The 27972-nt window shown below is 42.9% G+C and overlaps 1 protein-coding gene across 3 annotated transcripts; it reads right to left on the reverse strand.

The window, feature by feature from the left end:
* Window positions 1-1597: 1597 nt before the first annotated feature.
* Window positions 1598-24351, reverse strand: BEX4 (brain expressed X-linked 4). 3 transcript variants are annotated; one of them, XM_044936449.2, is made up of 3 exons: window positions 24208-24351; window positions 2530-2607; window positions 1598-2193 (listed from the first exon to the last, which is right to left on the reverse strand). In XM_044936449.2, the coding sequence occupies exon 3, from the start codon at window positions 2186-2188 to the stop codon at window positions 1826-1828; it is 363 nt and encodes a 120-aa protein (XP_044792384.1). In that variant the 5' UTR covers window positions 2189-2193; window positions 2530-2607; window positions 24208-24351; the 3' UTR covers window positions 1598-1825. The 3 variants fall into 3 exon arrangements, with proteins under 3 accessions (XP_044792384.1, XP_044792383.1, XP_044792385.1); XM_044936448.2 differs by lacking the exon at window positions 24208-24351 and adding an exon at window positions 3060-3306; XM_044936450.2 differs by lacking the exon at window positions 24208-24351 and adding an exon at window positions 2905-2956.
* Window positions 24352-27972: the final 3621 nt, after the last annotated feature.

Here is a 27972-nt window from a genome sequence, read left to right on the forward strand (position 1 = left end):
TGTAATTTGCAGCAATTCCCACTATGAAGAACACTGGATTGAAGGATATTTGAGGTTTCTTTCTGCTCTGTTCTAAAAATTAACCCGTCTACATTGGAAAGACAAAAAAGCAAAACACAGAAAAACAGCCTCAGTCTTGCTGAGTCTGGTCTTCTTGAGCTTGTTGTCAGTTAAAATAGTCAAATAGTCTCCATTTCCAGATGACAAAGTCCTACAGAAAAAGCCCCAAGTCAGACCCCCCCCCCCCCGCACCAAAATGTACAGCAGAAGGTAACCTTGGTACTTGGCATCTCAACTCCAGTACCGTCATCTGCCATTGTCCCTACCCTTTTTATAATCAGTCTACTTTAAGGTCTTGTACTTTTCTTTTTTAATGCTTTTGCCCAGTGAATTCAGGAAGTATTCATCATGTTATTACACTTACTTCGTTTACACTTAATGTGACATGATACACATATGTGTTCATGAAATATACATACAGCTTCCTTGGTGGCTCAGTCAGTGAAGAATCTGCCTGCAATGCAGGAGACACAGGAGACACGGGTTTTATCCCTGGGTGGGGAAGATCCCCTGGAGAAGGAAATGGCAACCCACTCCAGTATTCTTGCTTGGACAATTCCATGGACAGAGGAGCCTGGTGAGCTACAGTCCATGTGGTCGCAGAGTCAGACAGGACTAAGCGACTAACACGTCACTTTCCAACATACACACATACAATAGTGGCCTCTAGTGATATACACTAGAATTACCTGGAAAGCTTACTAAAAACGGGATCATTCGGAGTTCCCACTCTGGTTCTGGGCTTCCCTGGTGGCTCAGCTTGTAAAGAATCTGCCTGTAATGTGGGAGACCTGGGTTCAATCCCTAGTTGGGAAGATCCCCTGGGGGAGGGCATGGCAACCCACTCCAATATTCTTGTCTGGAGAATCCTCATGGGCAGAGGAGCCTGTCAGGCTGCAGTCCATAGGGTCGCACAGTCACACGACTGAGAGACTAAGTAGCGCTCTTGTTCTAAAGGATAGAAACCAGAGGTCCCACATTCTCAAAGAGCTTCCCCCACTAAGGTATTTTTATGAAGATGGTGGACTCACACTTCTTGAAAACAGTAGGACATGCAAGGAGATCGAACCAGTCAATCCTAAAGAAATTCAACCCTGAATATTCATTGGAAGGACTGGTGCTGAAGCTGAAGCTCCAATACTTTGGCCACTTGATGCAAAGAGCCAACTCATTGGAAAAGACCCTGATGAGAAAGATTGAGGGCAGGAGGAGAAGGGGACAACAAAGAATGAGATAGTTGGATGGCATCACTGACTCAATGGACATGAGTTTGAGCAAACTCAGGGAGATAGTGAAGGACAGGGAAACCTGGCATGCTGCAGTTTATGGGATTGCAAAGAGTTGGACACAACTTAGCGACTAAACAACAACAACAATGCATTCTTAAAGTTCTATCAGATATTGAATCATGAATATGATCCTTCCTGGTTGGTTGAGGACGAAAAATAACCAAAGACAATTGATATTTTGTGTCTAGGGAGCTAGAAGAGGAAAGGTAACATTAACAAAAAATAAAACAAGGTGTGTACCAGGAAGATTGCTTTTAAAACTGCTTTATTAATTTCATATTATGAAAAGGATACTTTTTCTTATAACTGAATGAAATTGCCCTGCTGACAGGAAGTTATACAATGAGACAAAATAGTATTCAGTTAGAAACTGGTAAGTGGAAACACCAAAAGATTTACAGAAAAAGTAACTCACAAAAACTACAAGCATGTAGAGCAGAGGCCATATTATTAACCTCAGGAAAACTCTTTAACATTCAAGGTATAAGGCAAAACTCACAATGATTGTCAGGTTCAGGAGTTTGATAGGGCACATGATATCTCATCTGCTGCTTCTTAGTCTTTCCCTTGATTTCTATTATCTGCCCCATAGGCTTTTCTACATTATTTCCCACTTCATTGTGATCAATACGCCTGTTGGGTATAGCCCATCGAAAATTAGGGACAAGTCGTCTAACCCATCCCAGTCTGATAGTTCCTCCAGACTTCTGGACTTTGCCCCCTCCCAAGTCGCGTGATTCCTCTCCAGTCTTCAAAGAGGCCTGATCCCCTCGTTCGTTTTCCTGGTGGGCATCTTCCATGTTGAAACTTTCTATTGCTCGTTCCTCTTTGGAAGCCATTGCTCCTAGGAGACAGAAGATGCAACAAGGGGCTATTTTCTGGATGGAATGATCAGCACCGAGGACAGAGGCCCTACTACGCACCTCTCAAGCTTCCCAGTCCTGGTGGTCAAAGGCTTTGCAAATTTTCCTTTTCCCACCTGGGAGGCCTCCTACGCCCTCTAGGAAGCCCCCAGTCCGAGCACTACCCGCCTCCCGCGCCCCCAACCCCCCATTTTCCCTGCCGATCCAGGCCCAGGTCTCTGCAGGCACCAAAATGGAGGACGGGGTTGCAGGGAGCATTTGGAGTCTTCGGGTTTTCCCCACGTTCCCCCCACCGCCCAACTGTCCCTCGCACCGACCTGGGCCTATCCTTGCTGTCTCCTGCTCCTTCCGATTCTTGCTGCAAGTGCGCCGCTGCAACACTTCGACTCGCAGACCTGCAGAGGGTCGGGGTGGGGGCAGGGGGCTGCTACAGCCAGGCGCTCGGCTCCTTCCTGGCCCCGCGTCCCCTACCCCCAGCCACCCCCACCCAGCGTGCCCCGATCCCAGGCTCAACTGCCCCCTTCTCAGCCCCCACACGCCGCGCCGACCAACATTTTATAACCCGAGAAGAACGGGGGCGGGGCAGGGGTGTGGGAAAAGCTCGCTACGGTGCGAGAAGCAGGTGTTAGCAAGGGCCTGCGGCCTTAAGGCCTCCCGGCCCGTCCCCCACCCAAGCCCCCGGGAAGGCCTACCGCTTTCGGCGGCCAAACGCCGGGTGTCGGGGCGGGGGCGGGGTGGCGTTGGGGCTGCAGTCTCCACTCCGAGGCAACGGACTCCCGAGGAGAGGTCCTCAGGCTGCGTCCGCTCGCCCGCGCCACCTTTGCGGACCCCACTCTGGGTCCCTTACCTGCTCCTCTCGCTTCTCCTCCTCTTAGGGGTCGTCCCCGGCCCACGCTCCCTCAGGGCCACCCGGAGCAGGTACCAAGAGGCGAGCCGGGTCCGACGCCAGAGCGGGGCGTGCAAGCAAGACGAGGCACTGGCCGGTTACGTGGGGCTTGTGTCACAATGGAAAGCCACGCCCTCGCCCCGCCCTTCCTGCCCCTCGGGGTCTCGCAGAGCCCTTGGTGGCGCACATACACTTTCCGTTGCCCCTCAGTCCTCACCACCACCACCCGCCGCCCTGTGACACTTGTCCAGGAGCCGGCCGTAGAACCCTCCTTTCTTCACGTGTTCCTGGGCCTTTCTCTGCCGGCCACCTAAGGGCAATATCTTCCCAGGGGCCGATAGCCATTCCCATTTCTCTTCTGAGGACTTGCCTTTTCCCTCCTCTGCACCTAGGATACACCCCCCACCTGCCGGGATTTAGGCGCAGCATTGTAAGGGATGCTAAACCCCTCAGCACTTAAGATAATCACACTTTAATGCAATATTCTAAAAAACAAAATTAATGCAAGAATATCTGTGATGAGCAAGTTGTCCCACCCACTTCACTCCCAAGCTGTTATTCTCCTTATCATGATTGTCCGCCGGTTTCTTATTTTCTCTGAACACAAATGCATGGGGGAGAGTGGGGAACAGGAAATGAGTCAAGGAGATGGTGGTGTTTCTAATTATTTTCACACTTTTTTGTTTTGTTCCTATTTTTGATTAAAAATTTCTTCTATTTATAGTTTACATTAACTTTATCTTTTATTATGGAAAATTTCAAACATATGCAAAAATAGAACAGTATAATGAAAGGCAATGTACTCATCACCGAGTGTACACAACAACTGAAAATGTATCGGGACAACTCATGGTCAATCTTATTTAATCTATATCCCCTTACCCACTTTCCACCCTTAGAGATGATCTTTGAAGTAAATCCTAGACATATCACTTGGTGCACTTCTGCTGCTGCTGCTGCTAAATCGCTTCAGTCATGTCAAACTCTGTGCGACCCCATAGACGGCAGCCCACCAGGCTCCGCCGTCCCTGGGATTCTCCAGGCAAGAACACTGGAGTGGGTTGCCATTTCCTTCTCCAATGCATGAAAGTGAAAAGTGAAAGTGAAGTCACTCAGTCATGTCTGACTCTTCGCGACCCCATGGACTACAGCCTACCAGGCTCCTCCGTCCATGGGATTTTCCAGGCAAGCGTACTGGAGTGGGGTGCCATTGCCTTCTCCGTTCTGCACTTCTCCAAGGACTCTTTTAATGACAACCATTATATCATTAACATGTGCTTAAGTCGCTTCAGTCGTGTCCGACTCTTTGCGACCCTATGGATCATAGCCTGCCAGGCTCCTCTGTCCATGGGATTCTCCAGGTGTGAATACTGGAGTGTGTTGCCATGCCCTCCTCCAGGGAATCTTCCCGACCCAGGGATGGAATCCAAGTCTCCTTTGTCACCTGCGCTGCAGGTGGATTCTTTACCAATAAGCCACTGGAGAAGCCCCTTGGCTATGACAATTTGATGGTACTGTGCTTTGGTGAGTGTATCCTGCTTTGTTTGTTGAGCTTCTTGGATGTGTGTGTTTGTGATTTTCCTTGAATTTTAAAAATTCTATCCATCATTTCTTCAAATAGTCTTTCTTCCTTCTCTCTTTCTCTTTTTTCTTTCTGCTCCTCAGACTGAGAAACAGACTTATCTTAAAGTTCCCTGATTCCTTTTTCTGCCTGTTTACATTTGATGTTGAACCTTGATATTGAATTTTTCATTTCAGCTACTGTACTTTTCAGCTTCAGGATTGCTGTTGGTTCCTATTTATAATTTTTTCCTGTTTATTGATATTCCCTATTTGGTGAGACATCATTTTCCTGGGTTATTTTAGTTCTTTATCCTTTACCATTTTGATCATATTAAAGACAGTTGATTTAAAGTTTTTGCCTATTAAGTCCAATCTCTGGGCTTTCTGAGTAATGTGCATGCTAAGTTGCTTCAGTCATGTCTAATTCTTTGTGACCCCATGAACTGTAGCCCACAAGGCTCTTCTGTCCTTGGGATTCTCCAGGCAAGAATACTGGAGTGGGTTGCCATGCCCTCCTCCAGGGGATCTTCCTGACCCAGGGATGGAATCCACATCTCCTATGTCTACCTGCATTGGCAGGCAAGTTCTTTACAACTAGCACCACCTGGGAAACCCTTCTGAAGGACAGTTTCTATTAATTTTTTTTTTCCTGTGAGTAAGCCATATTTTATTTGCATGCCTCATAATCTTTTTCCTGTTGATACTGGACATTTTGACTATTACTATGTGATACCTCTGGAAATCATATTCTTCCCTCTCCCCTGGATTTGTTGTTGCTGGCCATTGTGATTTGTAGCTGAATTTTTCTTTAGAGATTTTTCCAAAACTGTTTTTGTAAAGTCTTTATTCTTTATCATGTGTTTCCACTGAAGTCTGTGTTGCCTAAACTTAGTGGTCAGCTGGTGTTTGGACAGTTTATATAAATACCCGGAGTCAATGAAAGTTAAGAAGAAAAAAGAAGAAACACTCTTCCAAGTCTTTGCAGATTGGTCCTTGCTGGGGAACTCATTCAGTGTTTAGCCAGGCAATTTACAACTCTCTTAGTTTTTACTTCCTACTTCAGACTTTCCCTGGGTAGCTCAAATGGTAAAGAACCTGCCTGCAGTGCGGAAAACCTGGTTTCAATCCCTGGGTTGGGAAGATCCCCTGGAGAAGGAAATGGCAACCCACTTCAGTATTCTTGCCTGGAGAATCCCATGGACAGAGGAGCTTGGTGGGCTACAGTCCATGGGGTCGCAAACACATCTGAGTGACTAACACTTTCTTTTCTTTCAGAGTCTGAAGGACATCCAGAGGTGAAAGCTTGGGGTCTCCTCAGGCCTGTAAAGTACATTCCCATTCTGGGCATATGTGTGGTCTTCTTGATCCCCCTTTATATTTGAGAACTTTTAAAAGCCCTTATTCTCCCATGTGTCTCCTTTCACAACCTCTTCCTCCCAGTTTTTTCATTACGTTTATTGTTTATTCTGAGTTTTGTCCTTTGCCCCAGGCAGCTAGGGAAAATATCTGAGCCTTTAAATGCTTTTAGCAAAAACCACTTTACTCCTTGGGAAAGCTCCGAATCAGGCAAAACAAAGATAAACATTCTGCCAGATGAGTTGAGATCCCGAGCCACAATTCACTGAGAATAAACTCCATAATGCTCCTTCTGGTACTAGCAACTTTCACCAGCTGATCTGGGGTGTTGGGGATGACTGCTCGGCAGTTGAGAATACCACAGCACTCTAACTACAATACAGGAGCTTCTCTCTTCAACAGGTTTTTCCCTGGTTGCTGACAAATGGAATGTTTCCTGTCATATCAGTAAACAAAGGATGTCACAGTCATCAGCAATTGTAGCCACCACTGAAGGTGAGCTGATGAGTCCTGAGGGAACTCAGGGAGGAAAGAATATCTTCCATTTAAAAGCCATCAGACTGCAAACACTTCCTACTCTGAGCCCCGAGGAAACTCAGGATCTGAAAACACAGGGTACTGGCCCCAGATAGCTGAGGTGCACATCAAACGAATGATTACAGTGAGTCCAGACTCTGGCATCTTCCCATACAGAGAAAAGCACTCAATTCTGTAACTTGACATATCTGGTTTCTCTAATCAACAGCAGTCTTTTGATGTTCCTGACTACCTGCTCTTTGTTGCAAAACTCCTATATATCCTAGCTCCTCTCTCACCTCTTTGGAGCAGCAGTTTCTCAGAGCTATCTGGGATGCTGTCTCCCCAGCTGCAGCCCTCATTTTGTCCCAGATAAAACTTAACTCACACCTCCCACATTGTGCATTTTTTCTAAGGCAACATTGCTGTAGTTGTTTGTGTTTTTAAAAAATTAGATTCCAGTGTGATGCAAAAGTTACTCTGCCATTTTTTGAGATGTCTTCTCTCTGTGTGTTTTTAAACTCTCTACAATATAATGTCAGCATGCAGTTATCTTTCAAAAGTAACCTAAGAAAGCAGTACAAGATTATGCTTGATTTTCAGTAATTTTAAAGTGGAATACTCGGTTAATTATAATGTTTGGTACTTTGTCACAAATACATTTATATATTTGACTTGATTAAAAAACATGCTTTCTGGAATATAGCTATGGGAATTTCATATTTTGAAATATGTTTAAAAGTTATTACAAGGTTAAAAATTATAGATGAATATCAAAAATAAGTTTTGTTACCATTGTGAATAGTAAATATTTGGGTACTGTTTGAGATCTTCTCAATTAAAAAATCATTTCTATTCAAAACAAAGTTACTTAAGTTTTAACGGTTACTAGTACATGCTTCGGAGAAGGCAATGGCACCCCACTCCAGTACTCTTGCCTGGAAAATCCCATGGAGGGAGGAGCCTGGTGGGCTACAGTCCATGGGGTCGCTAAGAGTCAGATACGACTGAGCGACTTCACTTTCACTCTTCGCTTTCATGCATTGGAGAAGGAAATGGCACTCCACTCCAGTGTTCTTGCCTTGAGAATCCCAGGGACAGGGAAGCCTGGTTGGGCTGCTGTCTATGGAGTCGCACAGAGTCGGACACGACTGAAGCGACTTAGCAGCAGCGGCAGCAGCAGTACATGCTTTCCCCTTTTACCTCATGCTTGTACCATGTCTGGTTACAGGAGCATTCCTTCCCTCAAGTCTCTCAAAAATAATCAGGGTAAAAAAATGAGTGAAAAAATAACTACACATGACAAAAGATCCAAAATGATAATGAAAGAGAAAGTGAAATTTGCTCAGTCCTGTCCGACTGTTTGTGACCCCAGGAACTATACAGTCCGTGGAACTCTCCAGGCCAGAATACTGGAGTGGGTAGCTTTTCCTTTCTCCAGGGGATCTTCCCAACCCAGGGATTGAACTCAGATCTCCGACGTTGCAGGCAGATTCTTTACCAGCTGAGCCACAAGGGAAGCCCAAAAATGATAATAAAACATCATAATGAAATAGAATATGTCCCAGCAGCATTAAAAACCTCATTTGTGCAACAACCTATTTCTAGTCATATGGAAATCAGCACAAGATACAACCACACTTGCATTAGGTATATTTCTCATTACACAAGTGTACTTCTTCATTCAATTCTCCACATCAGGGATTTCTGGCATAAGGTTACAATACAATATCCTTTAACAGTCTCCCCTCTCCCCTAATAGGCAAGACGTGGCTTGCAAAGTAAACATCATAGTGGGTTATATGCAGAGGAAAGCAGGCCATTACAAAAGGAGGGATAAGTCTAGTGAAGTGGGAGAGTTACTTGTCCAAAGTGGATAGAACACATAAACAGCCACTCCACAGGTTTCCTTTGGGGCTATCCTAGATAGAAAGACCCATGGCTGGGCCCACTCTAAAGAGGTTCATCCTAGGGGTAGCATCTTGTAACGAAAGAGCACAGCTGAACTGGGAGATGAACACCTGGGCTCTTAATACTGGTTCTGTCATGTGCTCACTGAAGACTCTTGAAGTTCATATGTTGGGAGTTCCTTGGTGCCCATTTTGTCCACATTTCCCTTTCATTCCACATTCTCTCCTTCGGCAGCCATCTCACCTATACTTATATCTTCAATTGCCATTCATCCACATATGATTCCTGTGTTTCCCTCTCTAGGTCAGTCTCTGATCTAAATATCTTGCTACATTCTTAACATTCCCACTTGGGTATACAAAGGTATTGAGAAATCAAGATGGTTCATCATGTTCCCACCAGAAAGGATCCATTATACATTGCTCATCCCGGTTGATATCACTACCTGTCACACAGATAATCAGGTGAAACAACCGAGAATCACACTAACACCTCCTTCTGTATCCCCCATCCAGCTCTCAAATCTTTCATGAGTTCATCTGTTTGTTCATTCTTTCATATGTCCTCTTGTCTAGTAGAAAGAAGACTATTGCTGGCTTAAGGGAGAATGGGGATAATCAATCACACAATCAAAGTCCTAGAGTGATCCATTGCAATTAGAAGGGGCTACTTCAGGAAGTTTTTTCACAGCAGGGAAAGTAGGGAGCATAGGTGGTGAGGCAGGTAAATTGGTATGTTTGGTGCTAGGGGCATATAGACAATCTCTTCTGTGATATTTTTGATATGCAGACAATCAGCATCTACTTTTCCAAAGAAACAAGAAGCCAAAAGAGCAGTTAAAAATGTTGAGGTCTGAGAGAGTGTTGAAGTTTTGAACGCAGACTAGATTGTTGTGCCACAGGGTTCTCAGATATTGAGAAAGTATACTGACTATGGAAATGTGGTAAAATTGCCAGCTAGGCCTGAGTTCTTTTCCATATCTTACAATAGCTTCCCTTGTACTTTTTTTTTTTTTCTCACAGCTCTCCCTACATTTTCCAGCAGGTTCCAGCCACACTGGTTTTTATCTTTTTCTGGAATAAGTCATACTCACTCCCACTTCAGAGTACGCTATTCCTTAGGCTAATATCAAAAGATTGCATACACACTCAGCTCATTCTTATCATCAAGGTGTTAGCTGAAATGTCACGTCCATAGCATGGCCTTCTCTAGTCACATAACATGGTGCAGCTCCAGGGATCATCATGTACATTGTAGTCAAAGTAAGTGATGATGATCTTTAAAGTTGTCAAACTGGGTGGCCCTGGAAATCCTTGACTGCTCGCTACATAAATGTTATTTTTGATCCCATTTCTCTGTTTTATTTTCTTCATGGCACTCCTTGCTCACTGAAATTATATTAGTTATTTTATGTGTATCCAAAAAAGAATAGAAGCCCTATAAAGGGAGGGGCCTTTTCTGTCTTTAGCACTCAGTAAACAAGGCAATGGCACCCCACTCCAGTACTCTCGCCTGGAAAATCCCATGGATGGCGGAGCCTGGTAGGCTGCAGTCCATGGGGTCGCTAAGAGTCGGACACGACCGAGTGACTTCACTTTCACTTTTGCCTTTCACACATTGGAGAAGGAAATGGCGGCCCACTCCAGTGTTCTTGCCTAGAGAATCCCAGGGACGGGGGAGCCCGGTGGGCTTCCGTCTATGGGGTCGCACAGAGTCGGACACGACTGAAGCGACTTAGCAGTAGCAGCAGCAAACAAGTGCTGCATGGCTCGATTGTTACCTACCAGGTACACTAATACAGAAACAGATAAAGTTGAATGGCAAAACCACATTCCTGAGTTCTAGACTCCAGGGAAAGTATTTAGCAGGTCTGGGTTAAGGTCTTAGAAGTTGTGATTTTTACAAGATCCCAGCTGATTCTTATAAAAGTGACCTGTGCCTCATGCTTAGGCCAACGCATATCTTTTAAAATGTTGTTTTACTCATTCTCAGACATAAATTGTGGCAATATTTTCTTAGGTTTGTCTCCCAAAGTAAAAGAAATAAAAGCAAAAATAAGCAAATGGGACCTGATCAAACTTATAAGCTTTTGCACAGCAAAGAAAACCATAAACAAAATGAAACAACAACCTACAGACTGGAAGAAAATCCTTGCAAAAGATTGACCAACAAGGGACGAACTTCTAAAATATACAAAGAGCTCATACAAGTCAATATAAAAACAGACAAACAACTCAATCATAAAATGGGCAGAAGACCTAAATAGACATTTCGCCAAAGAAGACATTCAGATGGCCAATAGGCACATGAAAAGTTGCTCAACATCGCTAACCATTAGAGAAATGAAAATCAAAACTACAATGAGGCCTCACCTCACACTGGTCAGAATGGCTATCACCAAAAAGTCTAAAAACAATAAATGCTAGAAAGAGTGTGGAGAAAATGGAACCTTCCTACACTGTTGGTGGGAATGGAAATTGGTGCAGGCTCTATGGAGAACAGTATGAAGGTTCCTTAAAAAAAAAAAAAATAGAGTTATCATATGATCCAGCCGCCCCACTCCTTGGCATATATCTGGAAAAGATGAAAAGTCTTACTTGAAAAGATACATGCACCTGAATGTTCATAGCAGCACTATTTACAATAGTCAAGATATGGAAGAAACCTAAATGTCCATTGACAGATAAATGTATAAAGAAGATGTGGTACATATATACAATGGAATATTACTCAGCCATAAAATGAATGAAATAATATCATTTGCAGCAACATGTATGGACCTAAAGATTATCATACTAAGTGAAGTAAGAGAGAGAGACATATATGATGTCACATGTAGGATCTAAAAAAATAGTACAAATGAAGTTATTTACAAAACAGAAACAGACTCACAGACATAGAAGACAAATTATGGTTACCAAAGGCAAAGTGGGGGGAGGGATAAATTGGGAGTATGGGACTAATAGATGCAAACTACTATGTAAAAAATAGATAAAAAATAAGGATGTATTATGTAGCACAGGGAGCTATATTCAATATCCTGTAAAAACCATAATGGAAAAGAACCTGAGACTTCCTTGGATAAATCTCTGTTCTTTGAATTCAGGGGGCATGGGTTCAATCCCTAGTCATTGAAGATCCTTCATGTGGTGGAGTGTGGCCAAAAAAAAAAAAAAAAAAAAGAACCTGTAAAATAATATATATTTCTGATTTAACAAGAATGTAAACATTTGCCATTTGCAATCCCTTTTATTTTCACTTCTTTAAATTCTTCATTAACTGATATAATATACAAAACATCAAATGAGTATTTTGTACCTCGAAGGTAATGATGAGTTTGTCCTGGTATTCTGAATGCTAACATTCCTGAGTGGCTAGGAGGACTCCATATTTTTATCTCGTTTAATCATTGAGGCTGGTGGAAGGGAGTAGCCTCTCCAAAAGGCCTTTATGATGAGAACATCTAACTCTCATTTCAATGTTTTACTTAGCCAAGTCAGTATCGCACTGTGTGCTTCCTCATCAGCTTCAGTGCCTTAAGATCAAAGTTCACACACTTTTCTGATGTTAAATCTAAAAGTCAAAATAAGACAATTGGAGAGCTTTTTAAATAGAAGGGTAGGGGGAGATTTTCTTCCTCTACTCTGGACTCGACTGTAGATGATTCAATTAAATGGAAAGGATATAATGACATTCTTTCTCTAGGACTCCATCTGGCAGCCAATTCTTCATAACAAACTGGCACAGAAACTCGTGTGGGCATGTAATGAATTTGTATGCTTATCCCTTTATGCTGTTACATTTTCAAGCAATAGGGAATCCTCTAGTAATCAAACTTTTCCATTCATATTCAGGACATCTCTTTAAAGGATGGAAGGGGCACTTTAGATCAGATAGAGAGAGACTTCTGCTTTACTGGGCTTCCCTGGTGGTTCAGAGGGTAAAGCGTCTGCCTGCAATGCAGGAGACCCGGGTTCGATCCCTGGGTCAGGAAGATCCCCTGGAGAAGGAAATGGCAACCCACTCCAGTATTCTTGCTTGGAGAAGCCCATGGGCAGAGGAGCCTGGTGGGCTACAGTCCACGGGGTCGTCTGCCTTACTAGGCAGGACTACACCCAGTCTCGGCTGGAAGAAGTTACAGAAGAAAACGACTTCTGCCCCAATTCCCAAGAAATATTTTGAGTAGGAAGTCTCTTAGTGGGGAGTTGTTAAGGGTGACACACTGACTGAAACCACCCACCCTGACCGGCACCATAGTAACCATTTGCATGAGTTATTTTATAACAGGAGGTCCTGCTAAGGAACACAGAACTAACAAGCCACCATCAACCAGAAAAATTCAGGAAATGTCAAAAGGAGACACCACATGTCCTACCACTTCCCAGAACCCTTCTCACTGTCATCTACCTTGGCTGAGCAATGTGACTGCCACCAGGAAGAACCCTGAATCAGAATGCCTGGACAAAGAAAAGCTGGAAACTAATCCCATCACCATAAAGCCCAAGACTTTGAGCCACATGGCAGAGCATTCTTCCTGGGTTCCGTTACCCTCCTGCTCTCCACCCAGGTGCCCCTTCCCAATAAAGTCTCTTGTTTTGTCAAAAAAAAAAAAAAAGAATGTAGGGGGCAAAGTGGGAATCAAAATGGCATCCTCTGAAGTGCCCCACTAGGTGCCCAACATTGGTACTTTAAAAATGAGGAAGGTTAAATGTCAGAGCAGTTAAATATCATTTTCAGGTCCCACAGTTAAAAGGCTAAGACCATCTCTGTGAGGGTTGTCTGACTCTAGTGACCATGGTCTCACCACTCTCCCACTTGAACTTCTCTTCTATATGGTGGCCTTGCAAGGATGAGGAATGAATGAGTTTATGCTTTCTGGGTAGGAAAATCTGTGTTGAGTGGTACAGGTTACCAGGGGATTTGTACTAATATTTATCTTCCTCCAATTGAAGATTTCTGATAGATACACAGGATTAGAGTTCATGTAAGAAGTCTGGGATGAAATGTGGATAGGATCCTAGCAGATACCTAATACATGCATGGTAGCCATGTTCTATTTTATTCTTTCTTTTCTTTTTTTAACTTTTAACTGTTTGAAAAAAATTTTTTTAATGTATTTATTTTAATTGGAGGCTAATTACTTCACAACATTGGAGTGGTTTTGCCATACATTGACATGAATCAGCCATGGGTGTACATGTGTTCCCCATCTTGAACCCCCCTCCCCCTCCCTCCTCATTCCATCCCTCTGGGTCATCCCAGTGCCCCAGCCCTGAGCACCCTGTCTCATGCATAGAATCTTGACTGGTGATCTGTTTCATATATGATAATATACATGTTTCCATGCCATTCTCTCAAATCATCCCCCCCACCCCGCCTTCTCCCACATAGTCCAAAAGACCATTCTATACATCTGTGTCTCTTTAGCTATCTCGCATATAGGGTTATTGTTACCATCTTTCTAAATTCCATTATATGCGTTAGTATACTGTATTGGTGTTTTTCTTTCTGGCTTACTTCATTCTGTATAAAACTCTCACTCTTTGCAGAAGACATGATCCTCTACATAGAAAACCCTAAAGATTCCACCAGAAAATTACTAGAGCTAATCAATGAATAAAGTTTCAGGATACAAAATTAACACATAGAAATCCCTTGCATTCCTATACTCTAACAATGAGAAAACAGAAAGGAAAATTAAGGAAACAATTGCGTTCACCATTGCAACGAAAAGAATAAAATACTTAGAAATATATCTACCTAAAGAAACAAAAGACCTATATATAGAAAACTATAAAACACTGGTGAAAAAATCAAAGAGAACACAAATAGATGGAGAAATATACCATGTTCATGGATTGGAAGAATCTATATAGTGAAAATGAGTATACTACCCAAAGCAATCTATAGATTCAATGCAATCCCTATCAAGCTACCAATGGTATTTTTCACAGAACTAGAACAAATAATTTCACAATTTGTATGGAAATATAAAAAAACCTCAAATAGCCAAAGCAATCTTGAGAAAGAAGGATGGAACTGGAGTAATCAACCTGCCTGACTTCAGGCTATACTACAAAGTTACAGTCATCAAGATAGTATGGTACTGGCACAAAGACAGAAATATAGATCAATGGAACAAAATAGAAAGCTCAGAGGTAAATCCACGCACCTATGGACACCTTATCTTTGACAAAGGAGGCAAGAATATACAATGGAGAAAAGACAATCTCTTTAACAAGTGGTGCTGGGAAAAGTGGTCAACCACTTGTAAAAGAATGAAACTAGAGCACTTACTAACACCAGACACAAAAATAAACTCAAAATGGATTAAAGATCTAAACGTAAGACCAGAAACTATAAAACTCCTAGTGGAAAACATAGGCAAAACACTCTCCAACATAAATCACAGCAGGATCCTGTATGACCCACCTTCCAGAATAATGGAAATAAACGCAAAAATGAACAAATGGGACCTAATTAAACTTAAAAGCTTTTGCACAACGAAGCAAACTATTTGACTCTTTCTGAGCCTGATTATTGTCTCTGCAAACTAAAGTTGCTGGACTAGGTAACTGGTAAGGTCCCTTTCTGCTTTGTTTTTATAAGGGCTACTTAGTAGTTTTTGGATGCTACAAAGTGAGTCCGAGTTCCTCCTCAACACCCCATCCCTCCTTGTAGGCTGTACTTCAGCCATATCAGACTGTCTCCTGGCTGTGTACCCCAAGCACATTGGGTACATTTCCTCTTCCATGTTCTTTGCATAGTCAAGAATATCCATATAGGTATTCCACTTCCTCTCAACAATCCTACTCCTGAACGATTTAGCTCAAAACTCATCTCTTTCCCTCATGATTCTGACTGGCCTTGCCTGGCATGCAATATTTTCTCAAGAAGGACAAAACAAAAGAATGAAGCCATTGCAGTGAAGGTTTAATATTCCTAATGCATAAAAGCAATACATATCAGGAAATGTGGTTAATTGTATTGGTAACTAGGGAAATGGAGGTGAAAACAACAGAAAGCAATATTTCAGAGTAATCAGTTGAGGAAGACTTATTTTAAAATTCTCACATGAGTTTGGGTGAACTCCAGGAGTTGATGATGAACAGGGAGGCCTGGCGTGCTGCGATTCATGGGGCTGCAAAGAGTCGGACACGACTGAGCAACTGAACTGAACTGAACTGAACTGAAATACCAAAGCTCTGGTTTGTTTTTGGTTTTATTTTTTGTTTCTATGATACATAAATTGAGAATTTTTACCCATTGCTGGTGGCAGTTTAAAAAGGTAGGAACATTTGGGGGCATAATTTTATAATTTCAAGTAAATCTTATTCCTATCCTAAGACTCAGATGTTTTATGCTTAGGCACATAACACCTGGAAACTCATATATACATACATACATATATTCATAAAACACTATACTACTTAAGGAGTGGGGCAAGTATTTTGTAATCCTTTTTAAGGTCGCATAGCTTGTTAAGAGGATTACTAGGATTCTAACCCTAATTTTTCTCACTCTACACTAGCATACTGACTCCCCCACGGACAGTCGCCTTTTCAGACTCAGGTTCGGGTTTGTGTAAATGTATGTGATGTGAAAACCCTGGTAGAATCTTGCAGGTGTAAAGGACAGAACCACTAAGTAGGAGGTTGTAGAAAAGTTGAGGGTTGAACAGAGAGAAAGGTGTGAAGTAAGAGTTTGAATTCAGGTTGCCAGTGCCTGGCACATAGAAGTTGCTCATAAATATATAGTGAAAGGAGGAATGAAATACCAAGATTGAAAAGATGAGCCTCTGACAGTGACCATATTTCTTTCCAACCTTTTCTTAATTGTATACAAGATAAAGGCTTGTTTTATACTTCCAGTTTTAGCATCTGCTTTGTAAAAATTAATTTTTTAAATGTTACTTGCTTTGACAATGTGAAATACGAACTTTGGGTGATAAAGTGTATGTAGGTTTATTGATTGTAAGAAATGTACCACTCTGAGGTGGAATGTTGGTAGTACTGAGGGGGAGATTGTGTGGGTGTGCAGGAGCATGGGGTGTATGGGAACTCTCTGAACTCTCTGTACTGCCCAATTTTTCCTTGAACTTAAAGCTGATCTACAAAATAAAGTCTACCTAAACAAACAAAAATGTTTATTGCTTTGGTTTTCTTTCCTTGCTAAAAGAAAGTGTTTTTGCTTCGAGAAAATTTAGGAATTAGAGGTCTTCATCAGCTGGTGACAAGAACTGAAATTGCAACTTGAATCTCATGGTTGAGAAGAACAGATTAGGAAGGGGTGAGGGAGGACTAGGGTTCCCTTAAACTCATGTAACAGACTTTTCTAGATGTGAAATGCAGCACAAGACCCTGTGCTTCCATTGCTATTACCTATGCAGTCTCTGAGCCTCATGACAGACAGATCCTACCTGATCAGTAAAATTTGGGATGATGATATACATAGTATCTAATTTGCTTCCTCCCCTATTCATGATTAACTATGGACATATTTTCAGAAAGTAAATCTCTCATTACAACAACAATTTGCAAATAAATGTAAGACCAGATTCCAATCTCCTGTTTTAAAATGTTATTTTTATCGTAATTATATAAGTAGTAAATTTTGGATGGAAGGTAAATTCAAACAACACAGAAATACATATAATGTCTATATTTTGCCACAGCCCTGGAGATATCCATTACTGTAGTTGGTGTATGTATAATTTATATATAATGTACACTATTTGAAGAGCTTTATAGAAATACCATTTTGTAGAACATTCTCCACATCCAGCCACCTGTAAATGATGAATTCAGTGTTTACGCATTGTCCTGGCAATGCAGAAGAATCAGAAAAACTAAAGACTGTTTATCATCTTCATCAACTTTTAGGCCTTGAACCCTTACATTTTCAACATTATTACAAACTGGTTTATGATTCTCTTTTCAATGAATAGATAAACAAACATACCAAGACCCCCCCAAAATGCTTCCTTACAAATCAATATTCCTGAACTACATCCTCCCCTCTCTCTTTTCATTTTCACAAACAATAAGCTTCTCAAAACAGCGGGGAACTATTAATATAGTCACAGTCTCCACTTTCCAACCTCCCTGTTATTCCTCAGCCCATCCTTGTCTATTGCCTCTCCATTTAGCTCAATCTGTTCTTAACAAGGTCACCAATGGCATCATTGTTATAAAATCCAAAGGGGTTCCTTTCAGCCCATATATATAGCCCATATATATACAGGAGCCCACGTTTCTGATGAAAATAATACATGCTCTTTGTTTCACCTTGTTAAAAAATCACAAACTTATAGAAAAGTTGCTGGTATAAAACAAAGGATCCTCTGCCCCACCTCCTTCTCTGGACCCTAAGAGAGCAAGTTGCCAACACAATGCTGATGCCCTGTAGCTCCCAAATACTTTAGAGTGTATGTTTTAAAGGCAAGAATATTCTCCTGTGTAACTAGAAGACAACCATCAAAATCAGGGAGTTATCATTAATAATATTTATTACAAGCTAATCCTCAGACCCTGTTCAAGTTTTGCCAGTGGTCTTAACAATATCCTTCATAGCAAAAGGATCCAGGACAGAATCTTATATTGTCATGTCTCTTTCGTTTTCCACAGTCTAGCAAAGCTCCTCAGTTTTTTCTTGACTTTGATGACCTCAACATTTTTGAAGACTGTGAGTCAGTAATTTTAAACCCTCTCCTCCCTCTCTTCCCTTTCCATTGCTTACTGCCTTGAGACTTTCAGAGCTACAATTCTAGATCTGATCACCAGGGGTATTTGTCCACATTGACTACATTTTACAAAGGAAAAGCCATAATTTCCTTTCTTTCTTTCTTTTTCTTCTGCTCTTATTTCAGTGACTCATCAAACTGTTGACTATTTCCATTATAACTTTCAAGTCTGTTTTGTGTATGACTTCTCTGGCATGTGATTGATTTGAACCAACACTTCACCTAAGAAATTACATAAATGGCACATAGGTACATGAAAAGATGATCAACAGTATTAGTCAATACGGAAATGTAAATTAAAATTACAATGAGACATCACTACACCCTGTGTGAATGGCCAAAATTTAAAATAATGACTACACTAAGCACTGACAATATTGTGCTTGGAAGATTGAACCCTCATACACTGCTGATGGGAATGAAAAATGGTACAACCACTTCAGAACCAGTTTGGTGATTTCTCACAATATCAATCTTACATCTGCCATATGCTCCAGCCATTGAACCCCTAAGTATTTACCCTAGCGGAAGAAAGCATGTGTTCATCTAAAGACTTAAATACAAATGTTCATACTGGTGTCATTTAAAAGTGCTTCATACTGGAAACAACCTCATATCCATCACCAGATGAATGGATAAAACAGATTGTGATATATCTGTATAACAGAATACCATTCAGCAATAAAAAGAAATTACCTATACAGTCAACAAATGAATAAATCTAGAAATAGGCTGAATGAAAGAAGCTAGAAAAAAGTACATTCTGTACAATTCTATTTACATAAAATCATAAACAATGAAATTAATTAATAGAGACAGAAGTCCAGTGGTTTCCTGGGAATGGAAAAGATCCAGGCGAGGAAGTTTGAGGCCAGAGGCAGGTGGGTGGGGAGGTTACAAAGAGGCAGGAGGAATTCATTGGCTCCTTTGTAGTGTTAGTTTCATGATATAGACATGAGGTAGGAGGTAGATGGACCCCCACCACCCAGGAAAAGCAATTTAAATTCCTTCCCTGTGGACAGAAACTCCAAATCATCCATAGCAGAACAACTGAGAGGAGGCTGGGCCCTACCCAGATAAGAAATAAAAGATCACATATTATTCATTCTTTACTCTTCAGAGGCACAGGTCAGTAGTGGCCTGCCACAGGGACAGGGTTTCTGGATGCAGCAGACCTGGGAGGTGCAGTGTGTGGCGTGAGTCCTCTTCAAGGAGGTCACCATTAGCTCCACTATAGAGCCACTGAGCAGACGACCCACAAACTAGAGACAAATTATACCAAAGAAGTTCTCACACTGTTGTAAAAATTCTAGGGCCAATAACAGATTTCCCAAAGTGGGGATGCAGCAAAGGGCCTGAGAACTCCCAGGGATTTGATGACAGAACTTCCCTCGGACTGGGGAAACAGACTCTTGGAGGGCACAACAAAACCTTGTGTGCACCAGGACCCAGGAGAAAGGAGCAGTGACCCCACGAGAGACTGAGGCAGACTTGCCTGTGAGTGTCTGGAGTCTCTGGTGGAGGCATGGGTCAACAGTGGCCTGCCACACAGTCAGGGGCACGGACTACAACAGTCCTGGGAGCTGTGGTGTGCTGGCATAAGTCCTTTTGAAGGAGGTTGCCAGTACAGCCATTACCCCTACTGTAGCTTGGCCTCAGGACAAACTACAGGTAGGGAACACAGTCCTACCCAGCAGCAGAAAACTGGATTAAAGATCTACTGAGCATGGCTTTGCCCAGCAGAGGAAGACCCAGTATTCCACACAGCTAGTCCCTCCCATCAGGGAGCTTGCACAAGCCTATTATCCTTATCCATCAGAGGGAAGACAATATGCAAGCCATAATCACAGAAAACGAGTCAAACTGATCATTTGGATCACAGCCTTGTCTAACTGAATGAAACTATGAGCCATGCCGTGTAGAGCCTCAAGACAAACAGGTCACGGTGGAGAGTTCTGACAAAATGTGGTCCACTGGAGAAGGGAACGGCAAACCACTTCACTATTCTTGCCTTGAGAACCCCATGAACAGTATGAAAAGGTAAAAAGATATGACACTGAAAGATGAACTCCCCTAGTCGGTATGTGCCCAACATGCTACTGGAGGAGAGTGGAGAAATAGTTCCAGAAGAAAAGAAGAGGATGAGCCAAAGTGGAAAAAAATGCCCTGTTGTGGATGTGTCTGGTGGTGAAAGTAAAGTCTAATGCTGGAAAAACAATATTGCATAGGCACTGAGACTATGAGGTCCATGAATGAAGGTTAATTGCAAGTGGTCAAACAGGAGATGGCAAGAGTGAACATTGACAGTTTAGGAATCAGTGAACTCAAATGGATGGGAATGGATGAATCTACAAATGGGAATCCCTTATGATTATACAGTGGAAGTGAGAAATAGATTCAAGGGATTAGATCTGATAGAGTGCCTGAAGAACTATGGATGGAGGTTTGTGACATTTTATAGGAGGTGGTAATCAAAACCATCTCCAAGATAAAGAAATGCAAAAAGGCAAAATGGTTGTCTGAGAAGGGCTTACAAATCGCTGAGAAAAGAAGAGATGTGAAAGGCAAAGGAGAAAAGGAAATACACATCCATCTGAATGCAGAGTTCCAAAGAATAGCAAGGAGAGATAAGAAAGCCTTCTTCAGTGATCAATGCAAAGAAATAGAGGAAAACAATAGAATGGGAAAGACTAGAGATCTCTTCAAGAAAACTAGAGATACCAAGGGAACATTTCATGCAAAGATGAACACAATAAAGGCATGGACCTAACAGAAGCAGAAGATATTAAGAGGTGGCAAGAATACACAGATGACCTATACAAAAAAGATCTTAATGATTCAGATAACCATGATGGTGTGATCACTCACCTAGAGCCAGACATCCCAGAGTGTGAAGTTAAGTGGGCCTTAGGAAGCATCACTATGGACAAAGCTAGTGGAGGTAATGGAATTCCAGCAGAGCTGTTTCAAATCCTAAAAGACGATGCTGTGAAAGTGCTGCACTCATTATGTCAGCAAATTTGGAAAACTCAGCAGTGGCCACAGGACTGGAAAAGGTCAGCTTTCCTTCTAATAACAAAAAAGGGCAATGTCAAAGGATGTTAGGACTACCACACAATTGCACTCATCGCACATGCTAACAAAGTTATGCTCAAAATTCTCCACGCCAGACTTCAAAAGTTCATGAACCGTGAATTTCAAGATGTTCAAGCTGGATTTAGAAAAGGCACAGGAATCAGATATCAAATTGCCAACATCTGTTGGATCATAGAAAAAGCAAGAGAATTCCAGGAAAACATCTACTTCTGCTTTATTGATTATGCCAAACCCTTTGACTATGTGGATCACAACAAACTGTGGAAAATTCTTAAAGAGACGGGAATACCAGACCACCTTATTTGCCTCCTGAGAACCTGTATGCAGGTCAAGAAGCAACAGTTAGAACCAGACATGGAACAATGGACTGGTTCCAAATTGGGAAAGGAGTACATCAAGGCTCTATATTGTCACCCTGTTAATTGAATTTATATGCAGTGTACGTCATGTGAAATGCCAGGCTGGATGAAGCATCAGCTGAAATGAAGATTGGTGGGAGAAATATCAATAAACTCAGTTATGTCACCAGATGTCACCACCCTTATGGCAGATAGTGAAGAGGAACTAAGGAGCCTCTTGACGAAAATGAAAGAGGAGAGTGAAAAATCTGCCCTAAAACTCAACATTCAAAATACTAAGATCATGGCATCCAGTCCCATCACTTCATGGTAGATATATGGGGAAAGAATGGAACAGTAACAGACATTATTTTCTTGGATTCAAAAATCACTGCAGATGGTGACTATGACATTAAAAGATGACATTAAAAGATGCTTGCTCCTTGGAAGAAGAGCTTTGACAATCCTAGACAGCATATTAAAAAGCAGCGACATTACTTTGCTGACAAAGGTCCTTATTGTCCAAGCTATGGTTTTTCCAATAGTCATCTATGGGTGTGAGAGTTGGACCATAAAGAAAGCTGAGCGCCAAAGAATGGATGCTTTTGAACTGTGGTGTTGGAGAAGACTCTTGAGAGTCCCTTGGACCGCAAGGAGGTCAAGCCAGTCCATCCTAAAGGAAATCAGTCCTGAATATTCACTGGAAGGACTGGTGCTGAAGCTGAAGCTCCAATACTTTTGCCACCTGATGGGAAGAATGGACTCATTAGAAAAGACCCTGATTCTGGCAAAGAATGAAGACAAGAGGAGAAGGGGATGACAGAGGATGAGATGGTTGGATGGTATCACTGACTCGATGGACATGAGTTTGAGGAAACTCTGGGAGACAGTGATGGACAGGAAAGGCTGGTTTGCTGCAGTCCACAGGGTCGCAAAAAGTTGGACATGACTGAGGGAGTGAACTGAACTGAACTGAAATGGGCCTCAGGACTACTACAAAGCAAGTAGCTGCTAATGGATTGACATTCCACTTGTTAAATCTCTTTCCCATGAGATCAAAGTACCTTCTCTACTTTTAGGGTAGAATCTCACAGGAGTATTTCTTTTTATTTTCTTAAAATATCTATTTATTTATTTATTTTTGGTTGTGTTGGGTCTTCATTGCTACACTCAGGCTTTCTCTAGTTGCAGAGACCTAGGGCTACTCTTTGTTGCAGTGCATGGGCTTCCTATTGTGGTGGCTTCTCTTGTTGTAGAGCACAGGCTGTAGAGTGCACAGACTTCAGTAGTCACTGCACATGTGTTCAGTAATTTTGGCTCCTTGGCTCCATAGCTCAGGCTCAGTAGTTGTGGCACATGGGCCTAGGTGCCCCATGGCATGTGGGATCTTCCCATACCAGGGATCGAACCATTGTCCCTCACATTGCAAAGGAAGATTCTTAACTGCTGGACCATCAGGGAAGCCCAGGAGCCATTTCATAACATGCTTTCATCCAGATCTATGAACTCACTAGAGCCAGATGTCATATTCCACCACGAAGTGAAGGGTTGGGGTCTCCAGAGGACCACTGCCCTTGAACCTGGAGTAGAAGCTCCATCAGCCATCAGGACACAGGTCCTCAGAACCTGCCTCCTTCAGACACCTGATATGAGCAAGGCCATCAGCATGAGGAACCCACTCCAGTACTCTTGCCTGGAATATTCCATGGATGGGGGAGCCTGGTAGGCTACAGTCCATGGAGTCGCAAAGAGTCAGACAGGACTGAGTGACTTCACTTTCTTTCTATAGTTCCTTTTGGAGAAGGAAATGGCAACCCACTCCAGTGTTCTTGCCTGGAGAATCCCATGGACAGAGGAGCCTGTTGGGCTATGGTCTATGGGGTTGCAAAGAGTCGGACACGACTAAGCAACTAACACACACACACACACACACACACACACATATCAGCATGAGAGCTGCACAAGGAAAGACACATCCAGCAATCACCATGGTTTACCGGTGTAACTGCGTGCCCTGCACCGTGCGAGGCACTGGGTTAGCTGACAATGACACTGAAACAACTGGGTAGTGACTATAACAACCAGATGTTACAATGAGCTTCCCACCATGGCCTTTTTCTTCTCCTTTCCTCATCTATCCCTTAACAACAAAGTTGAAAAGGAGTAAGAAGTGGCCTGACTTCATACAGATGTTCATGATCCCGCAATACCCACAGGGCCATAGGCTTACTCATGTGTTATCAATGAATGTTCTCAGAGATCCTGTGGGGAAAGCAATCTCATCCCCATTTTACAGAGGGAAAAACTGAGGCTCAGAGAGAGTCGCTACCTGTCTCACCTCCCGCGCTCCTGCCTTAAGGAGGAAAGTGGCTCCAGGACACCCCTGGAGCAGGACGCCACACTCACTGGGGCCGGGCGGGACCCCAGAGCTTTACCTACGAGACAGCGGGACACCGAGCCCCAAAGCGGGAAAGCGGCGGCTTCAATGCGGATCCCTTTGTCTCCCCACAGCCCAGGGCGATCCCGCCCCCCACCCCCTGCCGGGCCCCACACCCTCAGCAGAGTCCCAAACACCTGAAGACTGAACCTGTGGTGCTCTCAGGTTATGCGTCTCCGCAGAAAAATCGTCACGGTCACCATATTTACGTCAGGTTTCCATGGCAACGGCGATACGCAGGCTAGTCCGCCACATCCGGAAATGCCTTTTCACCCTCCGTCACCACCCTGGACTTCTGTGAAAGCAGAGCACATTAGCTTTGGCTGCCAACAGAAAAAGCGTACTAATTAGAGGTACTAGACTGGGATCTGGGAAACTGGCAAACTCCAGGAGGAGAGTTGCCCCAGAGAGGTATCCTGCCTGGGGTTCTTAGAGATGGTCTACCCCCGAAGGCTAACAGCTGTCATCTGTGGTAAGAACATTCAGAGAATGCTTATAATCATGTGATTGAACAATCTAGGAACTCGGAAAGATGTCATTTAAAGAAACATTCAGAGGTGCTTCAGGGAGGCAGGCCTAGAATAATATAATCATTTAATAGGCAGAAAGAAATCTGGTCGATTGCCTATACAATTGGTTTCTGTTTGGGAAATTCTTATTATCCATTCCTGATACTTTCTTCCATGAGGAGGGACATCTATGACCAAAACATTTCTAGCTTCTCTATAACTGACTTCTCTACTGTGGGAATCACTTACCTGATTAGTGGCTTTGGAAGGAGGAACACACAGCCCAGGCCCTTTCCCTTCAAAACTCTTGAAGCAAGCTGCCTTTATGGAGCACATGTTTGCTTTGCTCTCAGAGCTGTGTCCAAGGCTCTTCTTCCCTTCTCTGAGTACTGATGGCTCCCCAACTAGTCCTACGATCTGTTACAGAATGTTTGTGTCTTTAAGAGGTTCCCCAAATACATCCTTTGTCCACATCTGGGCTCTGACCCAAGAACTATGACAAAAGAATAAAAAGAACATCAGTTCTATTACTTATAAAGGTGGTATTGGGGAAAATGGCTTAGATTTGTAGGCAATTGAGCTTCCTTTTAATGAACCCCAGAATCGTACTGACTCAACCAACTGAAAGTGCTTCATGAGGACTTCCATGGTGGTCCAGTAGTTTACAATCTGCCTGCCAATGCAGGAGACACAGGTACAATCCCTGGTCTGGGAAGATTCCACATGCCACCGGGCAACTAAGCCCAGTCTCCACAACTACTGAGCCCATGTATCAGGGTACCCTAGAGCCTGAGCTCTGCAACAAGAGAAACCACCATAATGAGAAGACTGTGCACTAGAGAGCAGTCCCCCCTCCCCTGCTGCAACTACAGAAGGTCTGCACACAGCAAGGAAGACCCAGTGCAGCCAAAAAAATACAACTGTTTCAATTGCAGCAAGTAAGTTTTTTAAAAAGTGCTTCGTGAGACAGTCACAAAGGCCAAACACTACAATGTAGAGCTATCTGCTGCTGGTGAGGAAGCTCTGTCTATATGTGTTCAAGGAAAGTATCTTTTTTGCCAAAGGTCATCCCAGTAGCAAGAGAGTGTTTCAGGAAACAACCTTGACAATCATTTTTCAAAGTGAGTAAACACCCCTAGCTCTGACTGCATACTCACCAAGCAACTTTTTGAGGATATGGAGCCAATTGTAGTAAGAATCTCTCAGATCCTTAGCACAGGAGATTGCACTGGAGGCTCTTGTGGAGGGGGATTGGAATTAGGTTCTAAATCCCAAGAGTAGGGTGAAAAACATGCACCATGAAAATTTCCTGTGGAAATCCTTCAAGAAGGAATGGAAATATTCAGAGATCAATACCCACATATAAACTGGCATGCAATCTATAGCCAAAACTATACCAAGCCTTCAAGAATCAGCGAATCCCTATCCTAGTCAATGATTCCAGGCCACAGGAAAAGAGTTCACCCGAAATGTATGTTTTGGATATTCATTTTTACTTAATAAATTCCCCCAAATAATAGCCATTTATTATCTCTCAGGATTCAGTGTGTTGACTTGGCTCAGTTGAGTGATTTTTGCTCTACATGATGTCTTTCACTCAGGCTCACAGTCATCTGGAGGTGTCATTCTGCTGGGACATCCAAGAAAGGGTACTCACATGGATGATTGGTGCTGATTATCTTCTGGGGGGCTCAACGGGGACTGTTACATTCACGGTCTCCTACCCAGGGTGTCCTGATTTAGCAAATAAAAATAAAGGACACCAAGTTAAATTTCAGTTTCAGATAAACAAAATCACATTATATTTGGCATACTTTTGCTAAAAATCATTCTTTAGTTCTCTGGAATTCAAATTTAATTGGGTGTCCTGATTTTATCAGGCAACCTGACTCTAGGAGAGCTACGTGGAGAGGAACCAAGGTGCTGGTAGTGAGATATGGCTGTCTTGTCTTCATGATGTGTGACAAAAAAGCTTGGGCTGCTCACCAGAAACAGGGTGGTAGAGAGGTTTCCCCCCAAGCCCACTGCCATAGTTAAGGACACAATCGGCAGCCTGGGCACGTTTTGTTGTGGGTGACAGATCTGTACAAAATGTGTTAGGACACGTACTGCTGCAGTGTTCATCTCTGTTCTCCCTATGTTTACCTTCCCTACAGCGAGAGCCAGTCTTGGTGGTCCTTCCCCTTGTCCCCAAGGAAGTTTGTGACAGGGCTGGGAGCAGAAGTTGTCTTATATCCACGTTTCTTCCATCCTTTGTAAAACCTTAAACTCAGTATGAGGACTGGGCTGTTTGTACCTGCTACAGAAGGGAGGGTTTCTGAGAGCCTGGAGAAGGAGAGGAAGAGAAATTTCTTCTACACAGGGATGAGCTCAGAGATCTACAAGTCCCTCCAGAAGTAGGGACCTAGCACTGCTGCCGCTGCTGCTGCTAAGTCGCTTCAGTCGTGTCCGACTCTGTGCGACCGCATAGACGGCAGCCCACCAGGCTCCCCCGTCCCTGGGATTCTCCAGGCACGAACACTGGAGTGGGTTGCCATTTCCTTCACCAGTGCATGGAAGTGAAAAGTGAAAGTGAAGTCGCTCAGTCGTGTCCGACTCTTAGCGACCCCATGGACTGCAGCCCACCAGGCTCCTCCCTCCATGGGATTTTCCAGGCAAGAGTACTGGAGTGGGTTGCCATTGCCTTCTCTGGACCTAGCACTACTCCATATCAATACTTGTGGTGGTTCTGTGGATGGTTCATCAAGGCTGGGAAAGCAGCAGTAAGAGAGATTTTCTCCTTTGAATCAAGGAGTCAGGGGATCTGAAGACACTGAGTCATCTGTGTTGATGGTTCAACCCTGAGCAGTGTGGTCAGATGGGTCATGATGGCAAGGGTCTACCCTGGCTGCCTGAGGAAGACAAGATCCCATAAGTGGAACTGCTTTGTCAAAGAGTACACACATTGAATATTTTCAGTATTTACTGTTTAGTTGACCTTTACAATTTACAATCTTTTTATTAGTATTTAGCACACACAACCATAAGACAAGAGAACCTGTTTTGGTAGATCTGAATCCATGATGGGTTTTATACTTTTATTGCTTGCTAATTTGATATCCTGGTACTAAAATGGTAGATTATTTTAATCTTTCTTCATTTTATGTCCCTATAAGTAGCATATTTCGTATTTGTGCCCAAGAATATATCCTGGAATAATTCCAGAATTTGAAAGAAAATCTGATCAGTGAGTTTATGTTTATACTGCATCCTCTTTAAGTGGAACATGTAGGGCTACAAGAACTTCATATACTGCTGGTGGAGGACAGATTGGTACAACCTCTTTTCAGAAACATTGGCAACATCGATGACAAAAGAAAAAGTAAGATCCCCATCAGCTGCTGCACTTTTGGACACTGACTGCAGA

This window comes from Bubalus bubalis, chromosome X, assembly GCF_019923935.1.
Source record: "Bubalus bubalis isolate 160015118507 breed Murrah chromosome X, NDDB_SH_1, whole genome shotgun sequence".
In the NCBI taxonomy this organism is placed as follows: Eukaryota; Metazoa; Chordata; class Mammalia; order Artiodactyla; family Bovidae; genus Bubalus; species Bubalus bubalis.